At 43.5% G+C, this 18,052-nt stretch overlaps 1 protein-coding gene across 1 annotated transcript in view; it reads left to right on the top strand.

Annotated features, from left to right (window-relative positions):
- The first annotated feature begins 10,546 nt into the window (after window positions 1–10,546).
- The window catches only part of TGM2 (transglutaminase 2), a 53,303-nt gene continuing 45,797 nt past the window's right edge, over window positions 10,547–18,052 (top strand). Inside the window, exons 1-2 of the mRNA XM_027867104.1 lie at window positions 10,547–10,762; window positions 16,587–16,766. Coding sequence (XP_027722905.1) covers window positions 10,753–10,762; window positions 16,587–16,766 — 190 coding nt within the window. The 5' untranslated portion in view covers window positions 10,547–10,752. The remainder of the gene's footprint in view (window positions 10,763–16,586; window positions 16,767–18,052) is intronic.

Genomic DNA, 18,052 nt, shown 5'->3' on the forward strand with positions numbered 1-18,052 from the left:
GGGCAGCCTTGGCTCTTGAAAGATGGCAGGTGAAAGATGAAAGTGAGAAGAACCAGGTTGGATGGAATGGAAATACTGCCCACTCCCAAGCCATCCTCCTCAAAATACCTGCCTAAGCAATACCTCACTGGAACCTCTTGATTTGTCAGGAAGGGAGGCAAGACAGGAAGCTCTATACACATTTTACAGATGAGGAAATGGGGCCCATGACATCTGGGGCTGTGTTCCATTCTAGCTGACATTGACAAACTGGTATACATTCACCTTAAGTTCTTAGAAATTGCACAAGACAGTTCGCTTCATGTCTGCTTCAGGTCCTATTACCCAAGTCTTTGACTCAGTCCCAAACATACAAGTATTGACTCTTCTGTGGAATTTAGCAAAATTCTTTGTAAATAGTGTGTTTTCTTAATTTTGCCAGCTCTGAACTGCAGTCTGGGGATAAGGATGCAGAGATAATGGGGAATGGGAAGAATTAGGGAAGTGAAATGAAATGAAAATTAAAGCCATTATTAGTATCAGAATCTTCCTTGAACCTAACACTTTCCAAGGTTAAGAACATCATTGCAGTGATGTGTTTCTCTCTCTGCCCTTCTTCAGCCCTAGGCCCCCTACCATGGGGGCACTAAGGGATAATAATGAATTAGCAAGTGTTTATTAAGCACCTACTAAATGCCACGAACTGTTAGGCACTGGGAATCCAAAGACAAAAATGAAATGGACCCCACCCTCCAAGAGCTAATATTCCATATGAAGAGACAACATGTGCACCTATTTTGCTGTTAGTCATTTCAGTTGTGTTCAACTCTTTGTGACTCCATTTGGGGTTTTCTTGGCACAGATACTGAAGTGGTTTACCATTTCCTTCTCCAGCTCATTTTACAGATGAGGAAACTGAGGCAACAGGGTTAAGTGACTTGCCCAGGGTCACACAGCTAGTATATGGGGTAAAATTTGAATTAGGGTCTTCCTGACTATAGGCTCAGTGTTCTATCCACCGTACCACCTGGCTGCCCATGTACATCTATAAATATAAATATATGCAAAATAACACAATATAATTTTGGGGGAAGGAAAAACCTAGAGACTGGAACAGAAAAGATATCACATAGGTGGTGGTATTTGAGCTAAGCTTTGAAGAAAACTGGGGATTCTGAAGTGAGATAATAAGCATGTGAGTCAGACTGTGCAAAGACAAGAAGGGAGCTGAGATTGTGTATGTATGTGTGTGTCTGTGTGTATGTATGTGTGTGTCTGTGTATATTTATGTGTGTGTCTGTGTGTCTGTGTGTATGTACTGTGTGAATATGTATTTGTATGTATGTTGTATGTATGTGTGTGCATGTGTGCACGTGTGCATGTGTGTGTGTGTGAGTAAAATCAAGAAGGCCAATTTGGCTAGCTTAAAGGTCAGTAAGGTATAATAAAACCGGAAAGGTAAATTGGATAAAGCTTTTTTCCTTTCCATCATCTAATTTGATCCTCACAACTGTCCCTATAAGGGAATCAGGACATTTATCTCCATTTGACAGAGAAGGAAATTGAGGCTCAAAGAAGGAAGTGAATTGTCTAGATCAAAGGGTATGTACAGGTGAGTAACTTTGAGGACATAACTCCAAGTTGCTTTCCCAAACTAGACCAATTCATAGCTCTACCAAGAGTGCATTAGTATACTTGTTTTCCTCCAGCCCTTCTAACATTTGTCATTTTTTTTGTCAGTTTTGCTAAGCTGATAGGTGTGAAATGGAACCTCAGAGTTGTTTTAATTTGCATTTCTCTAATTAATAGTGATTTGGAACATTGTTTCATATGGCAGTTGATAGCTTGGATTTCTTCCTCTGAAAACTGCCTATCCATATCCTTGAACCATTTATTAGTTGGGGAATGGCTCTTATTCTTGAATTGAATATTTGAATCAGTTCCTTATATATCTGGTGTTCTTTTCACTATGCAACACTTCCTCATGTTTGGACTACTGACTTTTTTTATGAAAAAAGTGTTTTAAAGTATGATAGACATATGAGCTATTATAATAATTGTTAATTATTATATATAAAAAAATATAATTATTTTACATGGAATATATTATTATTATTCTAATTTTCATTATAATTTCAATTTGATTATTATAAGTCACATTCTAGAATTATTTCAAGCTTACCAAGCTTTACTTTCCTCACATCAAGCCAGGGAGGTAGGCAGTGTATCAGAATCACATCATCTCAGTGTTGGGGGAGACCTTAGAGGTCAAGCTATCACTAGATCTGAACAGGAATCCCTTCTTACAGCATGCCTGATAATGGTGCTGGATCCAGCCTCTGCTTGAAGACTTCAAGTGATGAGGAACTCACTACCTTATGAGGCATCCTCTAGCTCCCCTTCTCCCAGTGTCTTTCACCTCAGCAGCCACCTACCTTGCCCACCCACTAGTTCCAACTCTGGTTTAATCCATCGACAAGTCTTGTCAATTCTACCTTCACAATATTTCTCATATACATCCCCTTCTCTCCACTCACACAGCTGCGACCCTGGTGCAGACTCTTATTATCTCATGTGTATACTACTGCAGTCAACTGCTGGATGGTCTCCCTGCCTCATCTCTCCCCACTCTAATTCATCTTCCACTCAACTGCCAAAGAAGTTTCCTTAAAATGCTGAAATGATGATGTCACAGCTCCTCTATCCTCCTCCCCCCAACTCAATAAACTCCAGTGGCTCCCTATTACCTCCAAGACCAAATATTAAATCCTTTGTTTGGCATTCAAAGCCCCTTACAACTTGGCCCCATCCTACCTTTTCAGTCTTCTTACACTTTTCTCCCTTCTATGTATTCTATGATCTGGCTATACTGGCTTCCTTGTTGTTTCTCACACACTCCGTTTCCCATATCCTTGGCTTTTCATTGGTTGTCCTCCATGCCTGGAATGCCTTCCTTCCACACTTTTGGCTCCTGGTTTCACTGGCTTTTGTCAAGACTCATGTCAAGACCACCTTTCTGCTGAAGGAAGCTTTTCCTGGTCTCCCCTTTCTCTGCCCCCTCCCACACTGCTACCGTCCTGTCTATGGAACCTTCTATATAATTATTTGCACATTGTCTCACCCATTAGAATGGGAGCTACTTGAGGGAATTGACTGTGTTTTTATATTTCTTCATATCCCCAGGCCTTAGCGGAGTGCCTGGCACATAGAAAATGTTCGATAAATGCTTGATGACTGAGTGTTGAGAGGCAGCTAGGTGATACAGTGGATACAGAGCTGGACCTAGAGTCAGGAAGATCTGAGCTCAAATCTAGCGTCAAGTACTTATTAGCTGTGTGACCTTGGCAAGTTATTTAACCTCTGCCTGCCTCAGTTTCCTCATCAGCATCTACTTCTAGGGACTGTTGCAAGGACCGAGTGAGATAATATTTGTAGAGAGCTTTGCAAATGTTAAAGTGCTGTATACTAGTTATTATTAATTTTAAAAAAGCACTAGATTTGAAGTCAGAGGATCTGGGTTTTAATCCCTGCACTGCTACTTAGGATCTATGTGACCATTGGCAAATCTTTTTCTGTCTGCGAACCTCAATTTATTCATCTGTAGCTGGACTCAATGATCTTTAAGGTTTTGTGTTGCTATGGTTTTTCAGTCGTGTCTGACTCTTCGTGACCCCATTTGGGGTTTTCTTGGCAAAGATACTAGAGTAGTTTGCCATTTCATTCTCCAGCTCATTTTACAGATGATGATACTAAGGTAAACAGGGTGAAGTGACTTGCTCAGGGTCACACAGCTAGTAAGTGTCTGAGGCCAGATTTGGACTCAGGAACATAAGTCTTCTGAACTCCAGGTCCTACGCTCTATTCACTGTGCTACCTACCTGTACTTTAAGGTTCTCCTAAATCTATGATCCCATGGCCCCTTTTCAGCATAATAGCTTTTTAAATATATGAAGATGGTAATTATTATAACCTTATTTCACAGATGAGAAAACTGAGTAAGTTCCAGGGAGATACGACTTCCTCATTGTTACACAGACAGTAACTGTTGGAGCCAAGAATAAAACCCAATTTTCCTGACATCAAATCTGGTTCCCTTTCCACTACTCAGTGAGTCAGTGGGTAGAGCAAGGATTCCCACCTGGGTTGTGTCTGGGTCCATGTACTACTTGCTCAAAATCACATAAGAAAGCAGCGGCAAAACCCAAAGGAAAATCCAAATCTCCTGTCTTCCAGGTCCGTGATTTGCTCCACCCCTACTCCTACCCCCTCAACAAACAGGTGGCTTGAGGATGGAAGAGGGAGGCCTGAACAATCAGGGAACGCAGCTGAATACACTTGTTTCGGACAAACACTAACGGTCTACAGTTTTATGAGCCCTCTCTATTCTGAGCCCATAGACGCTGTGGCTACTTTATGAGAAGTTCAGAATGTGCCAGGGGAGGGATGTGGTTTGGCTCTCTCCCTCTGGAGGTAAATCCATTGGCCAGGATCCATATTCATACACGTGGGGTTCACCCGAGACGGATCTCCCATTATGTCATATCCGGGATCTGGAGTTTATTTGTGTCAAAATCTGGAACTTTTTTCTTAATGAATTTCAGAGACGCAGGCCAGAATTTCCCCAGGGGATGAGTGGCTTTGTGATATACCCGCACAGAGACCTTCACTAATATCAAGAAAAGAAAATGAAAGTTTCCAAAGCTCTTGCCCAAGGAAGGAGAACTGAGCCTTGACAAAGGTCCTTTTCCTTGCTTCCTGTGTGACCTTAGGCAAATCACTTAACCTCTCTGGACCTCAGTTCCCCAATCTGTAAAGTGAGTAGGATAGGTTAGATGTCTACAATCTCTTCCAGCTCTGAATCCTATGATCCTACAAATAGATCTTGTCAAAACGTGTCCTAATTTTTAATTGGGAAAATATGGTTCCTATAGGCAGCTAGATAGTACACTGGATAGAACACTGGGCTTGGAATTTGAAAGACTCATCTTCATGAGTTCAAATCTGGCCTCAGACACTTACTAGTTGTGTGCCCTGGGCAAATTAGTTAACCTCATTTGCCTCAGTTTCCTCATCTGTAAAATGAGTTGGAGAAGGAAATGACAACCCACTCTGGTATCTTTGCCAAGAAAACCCCAAACGAGACCATAAAGAGCTGGACGCAACTGAAACAACTAAACAAATGGTGCCTATAGTTGCTTGCCTTTCCCTCTCCCCTGCCTAAAGTCTCAGGAGTAGTAAGTCACTGAGGAAGGACTGATAAGATATGCCCCAGTTGGGCATGGTGTAGATCTGGACCTGAGGCAGTCCTCCAAGTACCCACAGCTCCCAGCAGAGCTAGTCCCTGGCAAAATCAGTCGCTCTGGGTTTGAGTCTCAGCTCTGTAATCCATTAGCTATGAGATCTTGCAAGTAATGACCTTTCTGGGTCTCAGTTTCCTCATATGTAAAATGAAGGGGTTGGATTATTAAGGATCCTTCCATCTCTAATTTTCTACGTTCTATGCTCTAATGTTCATATCCCTTTCAGCCCAAACATTCTATGTTCTAATGTTCCTTCTGGTTCTGATATTCTAAGGGCCCTTCTAGCTCTGACATTCTATGTTCCAAGGACCCTTCTAGTTCTGTTGTCTCATTTTTGTTCTGAGGCATTGCAGTTCTACTATCTGATTAAGTTATAAACATAAAAAAAGGCATCATCTCACATCTCAATCAGTGTTACCTGGAATGGGAGAATGATTAGAATGGGGTCTTCCTCCCCATTCTAATCATTCTCCCATTCCAGGTAACTCTCTACTCTGTGTCATATCTTTTTATTCCTGTCTTAGTATTAATTGAAAACTAAGCAATCTGAGTTCAGATCCACAACTCTGACACTCACTAACTATGTAGCCCTGGTAGTCACTTTACCTTCATGAGCCTCAGTTTCCTCTTCTATAGAAATATGAATGAATGAATGAATGAATGAATGAAAAGGCAAAGAAGAAACATAAGGGATCAACATAATTATTATGTCAGTTGATATCTAAGGTGATAGCTGAGAAATAGTGTTAGGTGATAGCTGAGAAAATTACCATGATTACCTAAGTTGTTGGCCTGAAATGCCAACATGTCAGGCATGACAACCCTCCCTTTCCCAGCTCTCCCTCATATATATTTTATTATGGGACTCTATCTTGAGGTCACAAGATGTAGCGCTGGAAAGAACCTCGGGGATCATCTACCCTAACCCCCTCATTCTACAAGTAAGGAAACAGGAGTCCAGGTATTTCGTCCAAGGTCATATAAGTAGTGCGTAGTGAAGCCTAGATTACCGCTATACCACACTGCTTCTTACTCTCATCCTAGTCAAAAAAAAACTCTTCCAAAATGGAAGCAATGCATGGTGGAGTAACAGGTAACAACAGTCAACAGGCTGTTGTTTGGAAGCAAAAGGAGGCAACCACTCTAACCCCTTATGCTGATCTTCTACCCCATCAAATATCATACCAAACCACTGGACCCTAGAGATATTAATTTACTCCCTCAAGTCACCCCAAAGATGGAGCCTTCTTACATAGGTTACAGACCAATGTGCAGTATTCATGGATATTAAACTACGTAAGTCCTGAGTACCTACTATGCCCTACCCCATGCTAAGCCATACAAGGACCAAAACCCCATACAAAGGCTGCTGCTCCAAAATTATTTAGCCCCATTTCCCCTGCCTCTTGTGTTGCTGGGAGCTAGTTGGCCCAGCATCCTGAAGACCTAATGCCATAATGAGAAGAACACTAAGTTTGGGGTCAGAGGACCTAGGTTCAAATTCCAGCTCTGCTACCCACTCCCCATGTGACCTTGACCAAATTCCTTACCTTTTATGGGCCTCACTTTCCTCATCTATAAAATGAGAAGTCAGACTAAATCAGGGCTCTTCACTTTTTTCTGTATCACAGATTCTTGTGGCAGTCTGGCAAAACCTATTAACCCCTTTTCAGAATGATGTTTTTTAAATGAGCAAAATAAAGCACGCAGGTTTAAAAAAGAAACCAATTATATAGAAAACTAGTTCACAGAACCCAGGATAAATATCACTTGATTAAATGATCTCTGAAGTCCATTCTGTGATCCTTCTTTCTTTCAGCTGGGCCTTTGGGAGAAGGATTAGCCCTAACTACATTTTTACATTTGGGTAGGAGGCATTAGGGTACATTGGAAAGAGTTCTGGTTCTGGAGTCAGAACACCTGGGTTCCTGATCCAGTCTCTGATACTTAGAGCCTGTATGACCTTTTGCCTCAGTTTCCTCCTCTGTAAAATGAAGGGGTTGGACTCAGGGGTAGGGAACCTGTGGCCTCAAGGCCACATGGTGGCCTTCTAGGTCCTTGGTGTGGCCTTTTGACTGAGTCCAACTTTTACAGAACAAAACCTTTTACTTTTTTTTTTTTTTTGCTTTTTTTGGTGAGGCAATTGGAGTTAAGTGACTTGTCCAGGGTCACACACCTAGTAAGTGTCAAGTGTCTGAGGTCAGATTTGAACTCAGGTCCTCCTAACTCCAAGGCCAGAGCTTTATCTACCATGCCCCAGCAAAACCTTTTATTAAGGGGATTTGTTCTGTGAAGTCTGGATTCAGTCAAACAGTCACACTTGGGACCTAGACGGCCACATGTGGCCTCAAGGCTGAAGGTCCCCACCCCACCCCACCGTGCCCCAGAAACAGTCTCTGACGTCCTTTTCAGCTCTAGATCCAAAATCTGGTGACCTTGGTACCGATACTTCACCACTACCCCCAACTTTCACCCAGTTCCCTCTGAACTCTTCCCTTTACCCCATCACACCCTATTCTGATCAAACTCATCGTTCTCAGTGCATGTTTCCCCTGCCCAGGGTCTGTGTTCCAGCAGCCTGTTCTCTGATTTAGAGTGGGGGATGGTGAAGGAGAGGCAATGAAGGACTCTGACTCCTGGTAGAAGAATTGCTATTATCAAGCCAAGGTGGCTGCCTTTTACTACAATTCCAAATAAAATGTGATGAGATTATGAAAGGTTTCAAAGCGATATGCAAGGTCAGAGGATGGAAAACTCCTCTCCAAAGATTCTAATTACAGGGGAAATGGGCTGGGGTGGGGAGATGATTCTGATGACCTGAGTGAATTCTTTCCTTTTTGCAGAGAGAGCTTCTCCAGAATCTTGGGTAAATGCTTTCAGTTTTCCCTTCTGAGCTATTACCACTGATGATGAGGTGAAATAAAAATAAAATTCATTCATTTAGAAAATATTTACTAAGCACTTGTTGTACGCATGACCCTGAGTTAGACAAAGAGGAAGACGCCAAGATGAAACCAGACACAGTCCTTGGTCTCAAAGAACTCAGGGGAGTCCAGAAGGAAGAATGAGACATGAGTACAAGTAGCAATAATACAAATTAGATAATAAGCATCTTCTACTGATGTACTTCTCTGAAGCGTCAATGAAAGGTGGAGGTGATGCTGCACTTTGCAAAGCTATTACAGGAAAATGAAAGTTCTCAGAGCTCCTACCAAGCTGCAAAGGCATGAAGTATGGACCTTCCATAAACTGTATCTGTCACTGGTATGCAGGTGTAGTTAAGTGCTGAAAAACTCATCACCAAGTTGTTTGCAGGGTGATCAATACTTCTGGACATGGAAGGTACCATCTATTAAGTGGCAGAAGGATTATAGTCTATATTAGTGGAGGAAATAGCCACATGGATAAAGTGCTAGAAAAGCCTCCAGGAAGAAGAGATTCCTTCCAGTTTGAGGTAGTGGAGAATATCAGGGAAAGCTCCTTAGAGGAAGTGGTACATGTTCATTGTGCGGAGGACGCAATGATGAATCAGAAGCAATCCCAGCCCTCATGAATTTATGGATTCATGAGAACTGGGGTGGAGGAAATGGGACATGGATATACAGAAGCATAGATTTAGTGCTGGAAGTGACCCTAGAGATCATGTAGACTAACCCCTTCCTTTTACAGATAAAAGAAACTGAGGCCCAGAGAGTAATTGCCCAATGTAATTAATGTCAGAGCCAAGATTGCAGCCCGAGTCCTCTGACTCTAAATCCAGAGTTGTTTTTTTTTTCCCACTGCACTAAAATACAAATTATGGTCCTTTACTGCTCTAAATCTCATGACCCCAAAATAGTCCCATAATAAAATAATACAAATTAAAATAGGTTACGTGTTAAGTGAGACATATGAGCAAAGAGCTTTGAAAGTTCTGAGTCAAGAGAAATTCATATGGGGGATGAGGAAGGGGCACTGAATTTGGAAGAGAACCTGAGTTTGAATCCTAGATATGCTACTTACTAGCTCTATGACCTTGAGCATACTGAGCCTCAGTTTCTTTCTCTGTAAAACAAAAGGGTCCCTATTATTAAAGGCAGCTGGGGCTCTGTGGGCTGACTTCACAATGTGCTTGTAGCTGGCCCTGGAGGGTATGCTGCAACTTGGCAGAGTGCTCAACTTATTCCTTGAGAAAGCATTTTTGCAAGCTTTCAACCATTATCAAAATGTCAGCTACCATTATTTCCACTACACCCTGAGGATTCTCCAATTTTCATTCCTCCTTACAGAACCTGTGAGAAAGTTATGTTATGCCCATTTTACAGATGGGAGAACTGAAGTGCAGAACAGGGACATGTCACAGTCAGTTGGTGACAGTGCCAGGCTGATCCAAGGTCTCCTAATTCCTAGTCCAGCAGCTTCTCCACTCACTCTACGGCCCCAAGTGAGCTGCATGGACCTGGGCTCACCCACCATCCCTGTGACTTCAAATACATTCAGTCATAGGAGTAGGTAAGACCAGCAATCCACATGTTTTTAGAGTCCGAAAAGAAGAACTGACTTGTCGCTAAATCAGCTGACTTCATGGAATAGCTCAAAGCCTCGAGCTAGGGGCATAGTCACATTATGGGGGCTCTATTTCTAAACGCAGGGAGGCGCAATGTTCATGTATTGATGACCTGCCCACAGCATTCTACCTTGAGAGCTTCCTGACAAGGGGTTAAATGAAGTCAGAGCCCCAGCTCTTTGAGAGGGAGGAAGTGGAGTCCTCCGGAGAGGTCAAGCATACTTTCCTTATTCCCTCCCTCCAGGTTTCACCCTTTCCCTAATCCGTTAGCCCCCATCCCCAAGCTGTAGGGGCGATCCAGAGCGAGCACCCTATGGAGAGCACCCACGCTTTGTATGAGTGTTTGGCCATTCCACTGAATCATAAGTTCACAGCTAAAAGGAATTTTAGAAGCCATCTAGTTCAACCCCTTCATTCTACAGATTGGGAAACAGACTTAGAGAGATATAGTCATTTGCCTAAGGTTGAACAGCGAACGGGATTCAAATTCAAGTCTATAGGCTCCAAATCTCAGGCTTTTGCCTTTACAGTATGCTGCAGGAAACTAGGGAGGGGACGAAGGCGGGGGTCGGTCTGTGACCATCTCGGGTCTGACTGGGGAAGTAACGGGAGTAAGAACGCCCGGAAAGGGGCCCTCGGCCTCCACTTGGCCTTGGTGAAGTGGGTGTGGTTTCTGCTCTGTCCCACTCCCTCTCCGACTTGGGCTTTTACCCAGGCAGCCTTACGTCCCACCTCAGGCGGATGTTGGGGGAGGGAAGGTTGGTCTCCCGCCAGCCCACCGTGGGTATAAATGTGCTGTACGGGACAGCTCAAACAGCCGCTGGCTTCTTCTGACCGCTGCTGCTAGTGCCGCCCGTGGGTGCATCTTGAAGCGCGTGTTAGCTCTGTCCCAGACGAATCCCTAAGGAGCTCCGAAGAACCAAGAATATGACCAAAGGTGAGCGTCCTTGGGTGCCAACCGGTTGTCCCTGCATACACGAGAAGGTGGGAGCCCCAGGGGAGCTGGACAGTTCCCGTTCTCCCAACAGCCCCTGATCATCTCGCCTCTGCCCCCCTCCAGGACAGTAGCAAAGACTCAGGAAGCTGGAGACCTAGGCATTGTGCGGAAAACCAGACGGGTAGTGGGTGGCGGTGTGTGGGCTCAAAGTTTTAAACTCTTCCTCTTCCTCTTTGCAAAGAAAAAAAAAATCTTAGTCTGTAACTTAGCTCTAAATCCTTTCTAGTCCAGCTCGTTCATTTTCCTGCGGAGGATGGAAAGGGTACGATCACACCTATTGTAAATGTCAGAGCAAAGATTCCGAGGGGGTACTCCAGCCCCAAACTAGTACTCTCAGGGTTGGGAGGATCAAACGGTAATAAGGTATAAAGCATTTTGTGAACTTTCAAGATTATAGAAATGTCAGCCACTATTATTTCCACTACACTCTGAGGATTCCCTCGTTCCCATTCCTCCCAAAAACTTGTGAGGAAGTTATGTTATGCCCCTTTTACAGATGGGGAAACCGAGGTGCAAATAAGGGACACGACTTGCCCAAAGTCACAGTCAGTTGGTGATAGAGCCAGGATGATTCAAGGTCTCCTAATTCCTAGTCCAGTACCATCTCCATTCACCCTGTGGTCCCAAGCAACCAGATTACAAGAATACAACAGTACTAACAGAATTGGGGGAAAGCCCTACTCAGTGTCAGCAGGTCAGGGTTCTGACCCTGGCTTTGCTACCAATTAGCTGGGTAACCCCCAGGTAAATCCGATCCCCCTTCTATGGGCTTCAGTTTCCCAGTTAGTAAAACGGGAAAACTAATATCTGCCCTGCTGCCTCCCAGGGCTGCTCTGAAGCTAAATGAAGGAACAGAAGCACAGGGTACTACTAGCTTTTGACCTGAGAAGTCATTTAGAATCCCCCCCCATTTTATAGATGAGGAAAATGAGGCCCTGACCCTGGGAGGTTAGGTGAGCTGCCCAGGGTCACACAGGTAGTAAGAATGGCAGAAGTGGGATGTAAAGGCACTGTACTGGCGGAAACAGTATCTTCTCACCACCTCCTGTGTGTCCTGCCCCATTCTAACTAGTTCTCTAGGGTTCAAACAAGATCTCTCATGTACCCTGCAGTGGAAAGAGCACTGCATTTGTGGTAAGAAGGACTGGATTCAAATCCTACTTCTTCCACCTGTGTGACCCTGGGCAAATCACTTCTCTTAACTTGGATCTCAGTTTCATCATCCATAAAATTAGGGACATTGGCCTAGCTGCTCTTTAAGGCCTCTTCCAGTTTTAAACACTGCGAAATAATCATCTGAGGTCTAGTGATGTCCTAGAGCGATTTCAGCCATTCCCTGTGCCCAAGAGACAGCATCCTCTTACATCACTCCTGGCCCTAATTTATTGCCAATCCGGGGTTAAATTAGCCCTCCCAGAGCATCTGTCATCCGCTCCAGGACTGCAGATGATCATGGGGTGAGAAGTAGGAACCCAAGACTTCCCCTGGGCTTCAGCTCCTTCCTGTTAGTGACCAGGCAGAGCTGAACAGGCAAAGGGGAATTCCCAGCAGCACCAAGTCCTTCAGAGATAAGGATGGGGCTGAAGAGTATGCCCCCTCTACGGAGGGCTTTGGGAGAAAGAAATGCTGATGTAATCAAATGGCATGTAAACATGGGATCATAGATTTAGAACTCAAAGGGGTTTGAGAGAACATTTATTCCAACCCCCTTATTATACAGATGAGGAAACCAAGGCTCAGAGAAGTACTTCAGGCCAGAAAGAACAATATCAACCCATGAATAAATAATATGCATTTCTGCAGTGACTTTTATTCCCCAAGGGTTTTTGCATTATATATCAACTAATCACTAAACATTTACTACACACCAACTATGTGCCAAACACTGTACTAAGAGCTGGGGACAGATAAAGAGGCAAAACAATCCCTGCTCTAAAGGATCTTACAATCTAATGGGGGAGAGTATCATTCTATCCCTACAAGAACCCTATGAATGACACAGAGCCTCCATTATACAGATGAGGAAACTGAGGACCAAAGAGGGAAAGTGGCTTATCCAAAGTCACACAGCTGGGACTAGCACCTAAGGCTCCTGACTCCCAGTCAAGTACTCTATCTAGCCTCCACCACATTGCTTTGTGGTCCAGAGGAAAGATCACTGGGTTTAGAATCAGGTGGTCTGAGTTCAATCTTACTTCTGCTATTTTCAGCATATGAGCTTTTGGCCAAGTCCCTTAATTTCTCTGGGTTTCCTCAGATGCAAATTGAGGGGTTGTATTAGGTGATCTCTAAGGTCCCTTCCAACTCTAAACCAACAAACATCTCCAGACACAGAGAAATATGTATGTTAATCAGAAGCAGCTAGTTGCAGAGTGGATTGAGCACTGGGTCTAGAACCAGGAAGACCAGAGTTCAAATCCAGGCTCAGACACTTATACTAGCAATGTAACCTTGGCCAAGTAATTTAACCTATTTGTCTTAGTTTCCTCAACTGCAAAATGGACATAATAATAAGACCTATTTCTCAGAATTGCTATGAGGATCAAAATGAGATATTTGTAAAAAATCTCTTCACACAGTGCCTGGTATATAGTAAGTGATACATAAATGTTTATTCTCTCCTCTTAATAATGTTAACATAATAGCTAATACAACTAACTATTGAACATAGGTTAATAATTGTTAGACTGTGAGCTTCTTGAGAGTAGAGACTTCATTTGCCTTTCTTTATATTCTTGATCCTTAACACAGTGCCCAGCATATAGTAGGAGCTTAATAAATCCCTGCCAACTTGTTATTATAGTAGGAAGAACACTGGAATGGAAGCCAGGAGACCTGAATTTGAATCCTACCTCTGATAATTTGCTGGCTGAATTACCTTAGACTCAGAGTCTCAGTTTCCCCATCTGGTAGAGTAATTACATTTGCCCCACTTGTCTCACAGGGTCATTGTGGGAAAAGCATTTTGTATATAGGAAAGCTCCATATAACTGTGAGGAGCACTAATGATCCTAAGATCACAGATTTAGAATTGGAAGGCCATAGGGGGTCATATGGACCAACTTTTTCATTTTACATGTAAGGAACCTAAGACCAAGAGACATAGTGACTTGCCCAAAGTCACACAGCTGTTAACCAGCAGATCCAGGATTCAAACTCAGACCCTCTGGCTCCAAATTCAGGTGCTCTTTTTAGTACTGATGTGGACTTAGCTAGAAGCTTCTTCTTAAGCACAATACCTACATTACTTCATTCCTTATCATATTTTTGCATGAGCATTGTTTTTGTACAGGAAATAAGACCCAGAGAGGTTAAGAAACTGTCCCCGCCTCCACCTGAATAGCATAAACCAGCAGTGGAGTTAAGATTAGAACAGAACTCCCTTGGCTGCTGGTTGAACACTTTCTATTGCACCGTTCAACCTCAAAGGTTTTTGTCAGTCAACGACAGCCCTCCAGATTCAGGATCTCTCTCCCCACCCAAAGAAGACAAGTGGCCCCATTATCTGCTTCCCAGCCAAAGCAGCGATAAGTCTTTCATCAGGAGGGCCAAAAATAGCCCCTGATGGGAGCCACAGCCCCCAAACACCCTCACAGCTTTTTCCAGGGAGAGAAACCTAGCTGGGTGTGGTTTGGACTGTTCAGCTCAGCTACTACAAACCCCACTTCTCTGGTCCTCCCTAGACCCTCTCATGACCAGGTTGCAATTAATTGCCCACACAGATGTGGTCTCCTCAGACTGAAATCTGGGAACAGGGAATGACCTCCTTGGTTAGGAAAAGCTGGATCCTTACAGAGGACCGGCTAAATCTTCTCTTATCCCTGGCTCTTTGCCCTAGCCACAAAGTTTCTTATGTATACAGTATTCATAACAATGAGGGCTCAGAACTCTTCAGTACTTTTTTGTTTACTTAAACACTCTCTCCACAAAACTCCTAGGAGGTACCAGAGAGTGAAAAGTTAAGCAAACTTCCACATCTAGTAAGGAGCTTGGAATAGTGAGAAGAGGGGCAGCTAAGTGATATGGTGGATAGAAATCTGGGCCTGGAATGAATAACACCTCAGTTCAAATCTGGCCTCAGACACTTCTCAACTGTGTGACCCTGAGTAAGCCACTTAACCCTATTTGCCTCAGGGGATAATAATAGCTGGAGAAGGAAATCTCCTTGGTAGTGTGTCTGCCATTTGTAACCAAATGGGGTTACAAAGAGTCAGATGGAACTGAAACAACTCAACAACAACAAAAAAAAGCTTCCTAACATTAGAAATGTAATTGGCCTGTCTTGGGAAATAGTGAGTTTCCTATCATTGAAGGTCTTCAAATGTACAGTCCTTCGGTGAGGATATTACAGAGGGCATTCTGAGTCAAAGAATTAGGTTGAACTCAGTGGCCTCTGATTTTTTTTCCTCAGAGACTGAAATTTTGTGATTCTGTAACTTCTTCATAGCATTCACAGCTCGCACTACCTAATTAAAGACTTAGTTATGACTCCACTTGTACTACTTGCCGATTGCTTCCTCTGAGTCTTGCCCTCCTAGCTATATTGTGAGCACCACATGGAGGCAGCAGTGCTAGATAGCTAGGCCTGGAGTCAGGAAAACCTGAGTTCAAATCTAGCCTCAAATGCTATATGACCCTTTCGCCTCTGTATGCCTCAGTTTCTTCAACTGTAAGGTGGAGAATCCTGACTGCCTCACTGGGTTGTTGTAAGAATTAAATGAGATATTTGTAAAGCACCTAGCACAATGTTGGACATGTATTAGATGTTTAATAAATGCTTATTCCCCTCCCACTTCCTCATGGCCATGGGACTTATCTGCTACTTTCTCTGTAGCAATTCCTAGTACGGGGTCCACACCTCAGACAGTTCTTAGTAGTGACTGAAGATTATCATACATCCCACAAAATATATAGTATTTTAAGGTTTACAAAGAATTTCCTTTCCACAAAGTCCTGTGAGACAAGTAGAGCAAACACCGTTTGACAGATAGGGGAAACCGAAGCCCCTAGAGGCCACTGGTTAGTTGATTGGTAATAATAGAGCCTATATGTATAGGTTAAGCAGTGCCCCAATTCCCATTCCTCTTCATTCCTAATTTAATCCTCACAACACACCCCCAAGACGTCTACTCGGTAAATGTCATTTATCTCTACTTTACTCTCCTAAAGAAACTTAGGTTCAGAAAGGAAGGAACATGACTTTCCTACCATTATCTAGCAAGGTGGTGGTTGAAGATAAAACTCAAGCTGAGAGAGACAGAGACAGAGACAGAGACACAGAGAGAGGTCAGAAGGGAGACAGAGGTACAGTATGGAAAGAGTACTGCATCTTGAGACTGGAGACCTAGGATCAAAGCCTTGTGACCCTAAGCAAGTCACTTAACCTCTGCCTCAGTCTCCTCATCTATAAAATGGGAATAATAATAGCACCTACCTCTATGGGTTGTTGGGAGATTTGAATGACATTTTTTAAAAGAGCTTAGCACAGTGCCTAGCACACGGTAAGTGCTATATAAATGTTGTTATTGTTGTTACTTCAGTATCTCTTAGAGTATTCATTTGCCCATTTGAGAAAAATGGAAATCATCTTCCTTTTGCTACTCACTTGCCAGGACTGTGGTGAGGAAGGTGCTTTGTGAACCTTATAGCACTAGAGAAATTCGAACTGCTACGACTTTGGCTCTTAGCCTAGAGTTCATCCAACTGCCCTGCTCCTGGTCCCCAAATGCACTGCTCACTTCTTGCCCTTTTGTTGTTTCTGTAGAACTTGTAGTAGAAAAAAGTGACCAGGAGTATGAGAAGAATGGCAAAAATCACTGGACTTCTAGCATGTGCCAGGACCGACTGGTGGTCAGAAGGGGCCAGCTATTCAACATCTCCATATATTTCCAAGGCAGGGGCTTTGAGGCATCTGTGGACAAAATCTACTTCATCGTAGAGACAGGTAAGTTCCACCCACTTAATTTTCTCTTCCTCTGGCCACCTTGGACAACAAGGCTCATCTTACCCCCATGTAGCTCACAGCTGGTCCTGCCCAGAGATGGAGACGTGAATAGCATGGGTATTTGTTGGCTGGATCTTGTTGGGTAATGTCCACTTCTCACCCTTCAGCTGAGGACCATCAGCCTCAGACGCTCTCCTCATGTACTTGGCCTTTTGTGTTGTGGGGAGTCATTCTTGCCCTTCCTCTGCTCTTCCCTCTAACAATGCATGCCCTACCTTATCAGTTAATGATGGTGGTCCCTTATCTCCAGATGTAGGTGGAACACTTCCTGTCTGCTGTTTTCTACATCAGAAAAATGTTCCCAACACCAAGCTCTGCCCTACCTGCTCCTTCCCCCAAATTCCTCTTTGGCAGCAAGTTAATCTGTCACAAAATAAGCATGGAGCCAAGGGGAAAAGGAAATGATAGAACAGCGCATCTGAAACCAAACAAAAGATTAAGTCTCCTGAAAAAGGGTAGAAGGAAAAGAGTTTGTCTCTATGTGGTTTAGTTTCTAGTTCAGTAGTAGGTTTCCTAGTTTTGGTTTCTACCTGGTGTCATGAGTTACTTTCCCATTCCAAGCCTTATTTTTTCCATATGCAAAATAAGTGAATTGGTTAGACCAACTGTTCCCTAAAGTCCCTTCCAACTCTGAAATCCTATGTTCTAATGTTCCCTGCAGTTATCACATTCTATGTTCTGATGTTCCTTGCAGCTCTCACATCCCAGAATGAAAATAAGTAGGGTGTGAGTCAAGGTGGATGAAATAGAGACCCAGACAAAGCGCTCTTAAAAAAATTTGGGAAAGACAGAAAGGATCAGGGAGTGCTGCACCTGAGCTGGACCTTAAAGGGAGAGGATTTTGCTAAGTGGAGATAAGGAGGGAATGCATTCCAGGCGCAGGGAGCCTATACATAGTAGAAGCACAGTAAAGACTGATTCCTAGATCCAACTGAGGATGCTGAGGCCCATTCTATCTTTGGCAGCATGAAAGGAGGATGGAGAATGTGTGTGTGTGGGAGCGAGGATAGAATGTTCTCAGGCTACTGGAATATGGCGTTTGGACATCTTTAGAAAGAACCTTTTGTAGGAGTTAGCAGTTTACAGTATTCCACAGCCTTGTGCTTGGAGAGTTAAGGCTGCCATTTCAAGGATAGAAGGCTGTGCAGTAACTGAAAGAGTCAGGCTTAATGAGGGAGGTGAAGACCCTAAGTTCCTTCTTTAAGAACCAAGGCCCTACTCAATGA

The sequence above is a fragment of the Vombatus ursinus genome, unplaced genomic scaffold (genome assembly GCF_900497805.2).
Source record: "Vombatus ursinus unplaced genomic scaffold, bare-nosed wombat genome assembly UNPS02014785.1, whole genome shotgun sequence".
NCBI classification, from domain to species: Eukaryota; Metazoa; Chordata; class Mammalia; order Diprotodontia; family Vombatidae; genus Vombatus; species Vombatus ursinus.